The following is a 9,206-nucleotide window of genomic DNA, read 5'->3' on the forward strand; positions in this document are numbered from 1 at the left end:
TTCTGTAAAACGGTAATAAAGGTATTCAAATAATCTACAGTTTTGGTTTTTGATAGATGCAGAAATAATGGATATTCAAAGTAGGTAAATATTTGCTTCGGTCAAAGTGAAAGCAAAGAGACTACGGTAAGAACAAAGAGCATGATATCCAAAGCATTTGGACAAAGATTAGCACTATAATTTAATGAATACACACAAAAACTGAAGAGTTAATGATCAAACCGGATAGTACTAAAGTTAAGGGTCTTGACCATTTGCACGGGTATGGTAAGCATCCTCTGCTTTTTAAGAATTATAAGCTATTTTGATGTAAAGTTCGAGGTTAAAAAAAAGAAGAAAACTTAGTAAACACATTTGCTTTCAAGGTGAAGATACATACGCTATAATATTCAATCTCTACATAAAGTTTAAACACTTGAAAGAGTATTCAAGGGAACCAAGGTTATAGCGGTAATCAAAAGAATGCAATCCAGGGACAAAGACCAGATATGGAAAACAGACACACAAAGCAACCAAAATCATACACACAAAGCAACAAAAGCAATGAGCAACTCGATCTTCACGAAAAACTGGGAGCACGGACCAGGTGCACCGGTAGGGTAAGCGTCCTCTACTTTTCTTTTTTTGGCAAGCTCTGGCATAACGTATGAGTTGTGATATGAGCATATGCAGGTGCTGAAGGGATGTTATCACAGATGAAAGGAAAGTTGCAATTCTGAATGAAAAGTCATCACGTTTGTCGTAAAGTCAATAGTTTTCCTTTACCATCGAAACTGAGACCAAGCGATATAGCAAAGATATTCTTTCTTTCGGATCAAATCAGTTATAAAGTCAGTTCCATAAGAGTAAAGAAATGGGTCAGCAAGTAGAAGAGCACAATTTGTTCCCATTGGAATGCCGAACGTTTGTTGGAAAACGCGTCCACCACACTGGACAAATATGTTGTCGATTAAAACTTCTAGCATTTTGTAAGCATCTTCTTCTGTATATTTGGAAGATGATTTGGAATTGTTTCTTACAAAGTATGAGGAATCTCTACCAAGAACTATACATTGTATCTAGGTGTACCATCTATTTTGGAAAAAAAACAACGGTGTATAATGTTTTTAAGTCGGGATTTTAACTTAGTATGGGGAATAAAAGTATACAGTGTTAACATGCTAGGTTTTAATGCTATTATATTCTGATAATAGTCTTGAACTGATTGTCTCCAAAAGATCTTTCGAATTGTTCAGGATCAACATTGAATTAATACCACTACGGGAGTTACAAGTGTTGTGGTAGGACTGCAGACCCTCTTTGACAGCTGTGAGTATATAAGTTAAAAGTTGAAAGTGTACTTCATCAAATTCGAACTAAACTCTTTCCTATACCTCTCTCTTCACTACACTCCCTTTACACAACAAGTCTTGACACTCCAGTTTCATAACCTACATCATTATACAGACATGCGGCCATCATTTTGGATATTAGTTTCAAGAGACTCTTTAAATCGGTTTGTTTTAAAAGACTAAATAAAGAAAAACGATCCTTTCTTCCAGTACCGTTTGTCAACAAAGGTATAGATGCAATATGTTTGGATAACATTCTTCATCACACGAACGTCACGAACAAAATTCCCTCAACAAATCTATACCGTATTTCATATTCCTATACTAAACTTTTTGCATCCAAAATTTTCAATAACACATGGTTATGGCAAGATCTCAAGACTTCAAAGCTAAACCACCTGACAGTTCTTGCAAAACCTCTCAATCCAAATACGGTCGTCATTCCGGTCACGTAATTCCGGGAGATTTAAACGTCATAGAAAAAGAATCCCCGCAAGGTCCCTTCTGAAGGTCCCAAGTACCGTGAACGACGCTCAAATATTTGGAATTGTATTTTGAAATTATTATGTATACCGTGGAGGACATTGATTCACCGTTAGATGTGAAGTTTTTCACTTGAAATGTATGAAAGGTCAATGCGTGTCAGTGCAACATCAGTTTTCAAATACCCCGATGTAGCAAAACATTGTTTACTATATATGAAACATATGTTGTCGTATCAGCAGACAAAGTCCAAAACAAATGTTGTCGTATCAGCAGACAAAGTCCAAAACAAATTATTTTTTGTCTGAAAAAACACAGAACATCCAATGCTTCAAGGGAAGACTTTGAAAATAATATCAGCAATAAGACCTATACTGCTACCACACTTTCCAAAGAGGAGAAAGTGGAAAACCATAGATCTGTGTGCTATCCTCTTTTGTTTCTCTACAAAAGACGATGATTGTGATCTAACGTCTATGTACTGGATTCCTAAACTCCATCAGAATCAATACAAACATTCGCTACACAGCTGGATCTGCAAAATGTACCACCGGATTCAAAACTTTTAACTTCTATACTCACAGCTGTCAAAAAAGGTATCCAGTCCTACTCCGACAATTGTTACTCACGTAGTGGTATTTTAATTCAATGTGAATCCTACAGAATGCAAAAGATCTTCTAAAAACCCTCAATTAAAGATCATCATCAGAATATAGTAACATTAAATCTTTTTCATACTTTTTTATTCATAATCAGTTATATCTTGACTCAAAAACACTATACATTGTAGTTTCTCCAACAGAGACGGTACATCTATATACAAATATGTAGTATTTGGTAGATAATTGTCATACGTTGGAAAAAACGATTCCAAATCATCCTTTCAATATATCGAAGAAGATGTTTTCAAAATGCTGGATTTTTTTATCGACAACATATTTGTCCAGTGTGGTGGTAGCGTTTTTCATCACACGAATAACATTCCAATCTGATCAAATTGTGCTCGTAAAATCGCTGACCTGTTCCTTTACTCTAATGAGGCTTTATAGCTGATCTGAACCCATGTAGGAAACAACGTGCACCCAAATCCTTTGATCTCAGTTTCCGCTATATAGATGACGTATTATCGTTAAACAATCCTAGTTTCGGGGAATTTATACATCGCAGTTGCCCCCTCACCCCCCACCCCCCTTAAAAAAACTTGAGATAAAGGATACTATAGACCCTGTCAAGTCAACCTCTAACTGACCTACAGTTATCAATGGTAAGGGAAAGCTATTGACTACATTATACGACAAAGGGAATGACTTTTCATTCGTTTTTTTAACTTTCCTTTTATCTGTGGCAACATCCCTTCAGCGCCTGCGTATTTTTCATATCACAATGCGAGTTTTCATATCACAACTCATACGTTGTAACAGAGCTTGCAGTAACTTCGCAGGCTTTTCGTACAGCGGTAGACGTCTTACAATTAAGCTTTCGGAACGGGGTTATGTTGCTACAAGATTGAAGTCATCACTACAGAACTTTTGTGGTCGTCATCATGAACTCGTGAATCGTTGCTATGTATCCATCTTCACAATGAGAGACGATTTGTTCAACGTGTCATTTTTTTCCTTTCCACGTTGTCTACCCTGGACTTGACTTTTTATGAGTAAATCGGTGGGTACTTTAAAAAAAAGTAGAGGACGCCTAACTTACCGGTGCATCTGGTCCATGCTTCCAGTTTTAAGTGAAGTCCGAGTTGCTCATTTACTTTTTTTTTATTTTTACGTATTGTTTTGATTATTTTATGTATATTATTATGTGTATTTGTTTTCCATATATGGTTTTCTTCCTGGATTACATTCTTCTGATTTCTGCAAAATCGTGGTTCCCTTTTGCTTACTCTTTGCCTTGTGTCACCCTCGTTAGCGCATTACTTTCTAAACCACAAAATCACAGGAGATTTTTTTATTCCATTTCATCTGAATTCCATTTGTGAGGATAGGTTTTGTGAGGTTGCTTACAGTATTTCTGGTTTAAGTTCAGAAAATTGTTAAAATTACTAAAAGCATTCACAGTTTTAATTTTTATTTATTCAATGAGAAGATCTATTCCACAAGCCAAAATTCAAATGAGTGAATGTATTTTAAAAAACTAGTAAATGCACTTTTGTAAATATAGTTTTATAAGCATGAATTTGCTGCATACGAAGCATTAATTAAAACTGCAGTCAGTTGAGAATGACACAAATGTATTCAATCATGTTCTTCTTTTTACCTTTATTTTGTGTATTTTGGCTCTATACCTTGTTGTAGGCTTTACAGGTGTACTTAAGTTGATAATTAAACAGTTATTTAATCACATAATGAAATAAAAATGATCAACGGATTTTTTTATTTGTTATATAAAAAAAAAATATACTAAAAAAAAACTATAGTAAAAAAAAAACTATACTAAAAAAAACATTTGGAAAAACTATACTACTCATTCCATTTCAATAACTATGATTTCTCGAGCCGTCACTAACGAACGGTTAGTCTCAATTAACAACAATTTCACAAATTACTTTTTTAACATCAAAGCAGTTATCTTCATTAAGAATTTTTTGTGTGGAATATAACCTTAGTCGTACACAGCTGTGATCATAATCATTGACTCCAATACCTATAGCTTCTGGTGCAAACCCATATATGTTGTGGTAGGGCACCGTGTTTACCCACGATCCATTAATCATACCAACCCATGTCATTGAGGAAGGACCTGAAATAAACTAATTTCATCAAAACATTTCCATGATATTGCTTTTTGGAATTTATGTCCGTAAATATATGCATATCGGCAAGAAATAATAGGACAATAGCTTATTTGCCCATTTATGATTAATAGTCATAATATGGTATTTTCAATTAAACCGCTGAAAGGAAAGTGACTCTTTAGTAGCAAAAAATATTTTTGAACTATCAAAATCATTATAGTAATGTTTGGTTTAATGCCCCAAAACTGTTAAAAAATTAAACTGTTATCTCAAATGCTCAAAAGAACAGTTAAAAACTGGATAAATTTCAGAAGAAATTTAAATTCTTAAGTTTTCGAGTAATCGAAAAATAACCTTTAGACTGTCTTGCTCGACTCTTGTAATAGTAATAAAATCATGGAAATCAGTTTGTCTTGATATAGAGTTTGAGCGGTTTAATAAAAAACCACAAAATGATGACTAGTAACCACAAATTAGCAAATGGCTTATTCACTGACATCAAAATCAAAGTTTTATTAAAAAAAAAAAAACCGTGAAAATAGGACGAAGGCAATTGACATATGCAATTACATAAATGAACTGAAGACAAGAAAAACAAAACAGCACTTTAAACTAAATCGCTTGCAATATTAACTCCCACAAAACCCAGCTGTGACATCATGTGTTCCGGAAAGGTAAACATTTTTTTCAACCAGCTGCATTTGTCACATTGGAAGTGAGTGAAATTAGGTAAGTGTTAACTTCAATGGGTTGCCAATCAGATAAGACATGATATATTACTCAAATATGACTAATTATAGAAACCTTATATTAGTCAATCAAATCCTGATGGACTTTTGAACTTTTGTGATGTACGTCTATGAGATTAGTATAATAATTGCATAAGTAATGTTGGAATTTTTTACATAAAACCAAGACTCAAAAAGAAATTCTGAAAAGCATAATACAAATAAATTTTCTTTTATTTGCATCTATATGCAGAGCAAGACCTGCATTTGTCTATGAAAATAAAATAGATCATACGTATAACGCGGTCATTGTTGCCTTTTCCTTTTCTGTCATCTTTACAATTTGAATGGAAATAACATTTAAAACGAACTGAATATGACAAAAACTCAAAATTGAAGGAAGGTACGTTGACCCTCTTTTTGAATAAAAAAAGAAATTTGGGTTTTATCATATGTTCTTCTCATGTTTACATTGCGTAAACACAATTTGAGTGGTTTTAAAATAATAATAGAGTTTTATTTTGCATTAACCATACAGGCCCTAGTATCTACACGAAACTGCCATATTAATCCCAAGGGCTCAAGTCGGGGGCTGATATGTTTATGCAAGGGATGACATGGATAAATGCAATGTCATAATATTTCTCAAGACATATTCAAATCATTAAAAAACACTCTAGATGACTATATCAAGTCATATCTAAATGTAATTCCTTCATTTGTAAAACACATTATTTGATTCATAATCGGAACGTCACTTTCCTTTGACAACGGGCTGATAACGATGACGTTGCCGTTGACGACAAGGAAATAACATAATATCAGCCCGGGTCTAATATTAGCTTGCAACTTCCAACGTTATAAAAGGGACAGAATACTCCACATCACTTCTCTAAATGTGTACTTAACATTTTAATTGCCATATAAAATTGGCGATGAGCTCTTAAGCTGATGAAATATGTTATGGTGGTGGTTGAGTTAAAGTAGGGCGATTGCAATTATGAAAAAAACTCACTTTGTTAAAAGCTGGAAAACCATCAATTTAATTCAATTTCATACACAAAATATTGTTTCGTGAACACCAAGGTGTTACGTTTCCTCAATTCTGTCGAATAAAGAATAAGACAAGTAAATATAATAGAATTACATATCTTAACCTTCCTAACATATATAGTTCTTAAAATATATTTACCTACAATATTTTGAAGACTAAAATAAAAGATAAATTTAACTGTACTTACAGGAGTATAGATGGGGCACTATAAAGTTCCATTTTTCAACAGTGTCTAGGGATAAAATATCTCCACCATCCCTTCTGCATAGTTCTCGTCCTTCCCACCAGGTTTTCGATATACTATACCACTTTATACAAATTTTTGCCGATTCGATGAAGTCGTATCCGGCAAAATTACAGTCTGGAAATGTGAAGTATGTCCAAAATACAAAGGAACTAAGTTTTGACATATGGTACAATCATAGAAACAATTTATTTGTTTGCTAGATGTTAACATGATTCCAAAAACAAACGTAAACTAGAAGCAAAAGAAAAAAGAAAAAAAAAGAAAACAACAGAAATAATTGAAAAGTAAACACAAACGCTAACAACACAAACACTACTACAGAATACTTATTTAAATCAATTGCCCTGAAAGAGTCAGCATTTCTTCAGGATACTCACTTTAAATCAAGCTGAAGCTCAAGTCGGATAAAAGATAAATCATATGATCACCATGAAAACTGATGTATTCAACGGGTCATGGTTTTCCTTTCCTCGTTTGTCTACCCCGGACATGACTTTTTATGAGCAACTCGGCGGGTGTTTCTAGAAAAGCAGAGGACGCTCACCCTACCGGTGCACCTGGTCCATGCTCCCAGTTTTTAGTGGAGTCCGAGTTGCTCATTTACTTTTGTTACCTTGTATGTATGATTTTAGTTACTTTATGTTCTTTGTTGTGTATGTCTGTTTTCCATGTCTGGTCTTTGTCCCTGGATAACATTCGTTTGATTACCGCTATAACCTTGGTTCTCTTGATTACTCTATGACAAAATGGAGGTCGTTTGTAAGATTTGAACCGAACACGGTAAGACCATAGAACTTAAGAAGTGACAAATCAATTCAATGCACATATTAAGGTATATAGAGTTTGATGAGTAAATTGTTCTTACCCGTGTGTGTTGACAAAAATAAACGTCTGGAGGGAGGAGTTTCACTGCGGACTGATGGGACCGTCTGGTCCGTATGGAGGTCACATATTTTCGCTGAACTGTCATAAACAAACCGACTGCGATGGTATTTAGCACACTGTGCTGAACAGTCCTCTTTAGACACAACCGCCGATGAACTGTATATGCTATTGTTGTATCTACATTCTGACGTTGACTCTAGAAATGTTTTTGTTGAAACCAGTCTTTGAAGAAACAGAATGACTAAAATATGCAACATTTAATCGATAACTGTACAACAAACATCTAATTTTGATTAGAAATCAGATGTGAAATGGTTATGCATCGCATTATATTATAATGATATAGAGATTTTTATATTCGACCAAAGAATAAAATAATACTGCTAATGAAAAAGACATTTGCTTATGTACATAAACCTTAATATCTAAGTCATTTGTACTTTTGTAATCAATGAGTGCACTTTTAACGAATAAATACTCATTCGGCAGATTTGTTTACACGTACCCTAATATACCATATATAGTCTTTATCGTTGCATGGCAGCAGTTCATGAAAGGCGTACCAGAAGTACCAACCTTTTTATCGCTATAGAAATAATAAATCTCTTAAAAGCTTAATTTTGAAAAAAATGGATACGAATGTAAATATCACCTAAATTATTCATATAAGTTTCACATCATGGTCGGATAAAATGAAAAGTCGGGGAAACACAACAAATTTTGAAAGCACAAAGAAAACTTCAGAAAACGAAAATTTTTGCATAAAAGTTTAAATACAATGAAAACACCAACACAGAGAAATTATCAATCATTATTAATCAATAAGCATAGTTACATGTGTATAGCACGTTTCAGTTGACCCATATCTCAAATAACATTATAAAACGTTGTTATTAAAAGAGGTACACCTAGATACAAATGTGAAGTTCTTGGTAGAGATTCATCATACTTTGTAAAAACAATACCAATCATATTCCTTAATATTCTGTAAAAGATATTTTTTTAATGTTTTTACTATCGACATATTTGACTAGTGTAGTTGACGCGTTTTTCAACAAACGGTCGGCATTCCAACGGGAACAAATTGTGCTACTCTACGTCCTGACGTACTCTTTCACTCTCATGAGGCTGACTTTATGGCTGATCTAATCCAAAAATAAAAGAACACCGTTTTGCTAAATCCTTTAATCTAAGTGTCCGCTATAAAGATGACGTATTATCGTTAAACAATCCTAGTTTCGGGGAATTTATACATCGTATCTAACATAAATAACTTGATATAAAGGTTACTACAGACACCACTGTGAAGTCATCCTCATATCTTGACCTACACTTTGAGATTGATGGCAAGGGAAACATTTGCCAAACTATACGACAACCGTGATGACTTTTCATTCAGAATTTTCAACTTTCCTTTCATTTGTGTCAACATCACTTCAGCACCTGCGTATGGAGTTCTTTATATCACAACTCATATGTTATGCCAGAGTTTGCTGTAACTACGCCGGCTTTTTGTATTGTGCAAGACTTCTTACAATTAGGTTTCTGGAACAGGATTATGTTGTAACGAGATTACTACAGAAGTTTTATGGTCGTCATAATGAACTCGTGGATTGCTATGGTGTATTCATCTGCACCATGAAAACTGGTTTGTTCAACGTGTTATAGTTTTCCTTGCCTCTTTTGTCTACCCCGGACTTGACCTTTTATAAGTAACTCAGTGGGTGTTTCTAGAAAA

General features: G+C 34.0%; 1 protein-coding gene across 1 annotated transcript; it reads right to left on the reverse strand.

The window, feature by feature from the left end:
- Nucleotides 1-4,088: 4,088 nt before the first annotated feature.
- Nucleotides 4,089-7,727, reverse strand: LOC148629552 (uncharacterized). Its single transcript, XM_088564767.1, has 3 exons — nt 7,449-7,727; nt 6,524-6,697; nt 4,089-4,559 (listed from the first exon to the last, which is right to left on the reverse strand). The coding sequence occupies exons 1-3, from the start codon at nt 7,723-7,725 to the stop codon at nt 4,339-4,341; spliced, it is 672 nt and encodes a 223-aa protein (XP_088420893.1). The 5' UTR covers nt 7,726-7,727; the 3' UTR covers nt 4,089-4,338.
- Between the last annotated feature and the right edge of the window lie 1,479 nt (nt 7,728-9,206).

Source organism: Perna viridis, chromosome 1 (assembly GCF_037379345.1).
Source record: "Perna viridis isolate PV_CMFRI_1.1 ecotype Kerala chromosome 1, ASM3737934v1, whole genome shotgun sequence".
Lineage (NCBI taxonomy): Eukaryota > Metazoa > Mollusca > Bivalvia > Mytilida > Mytilidae > Perna > Perna viridis.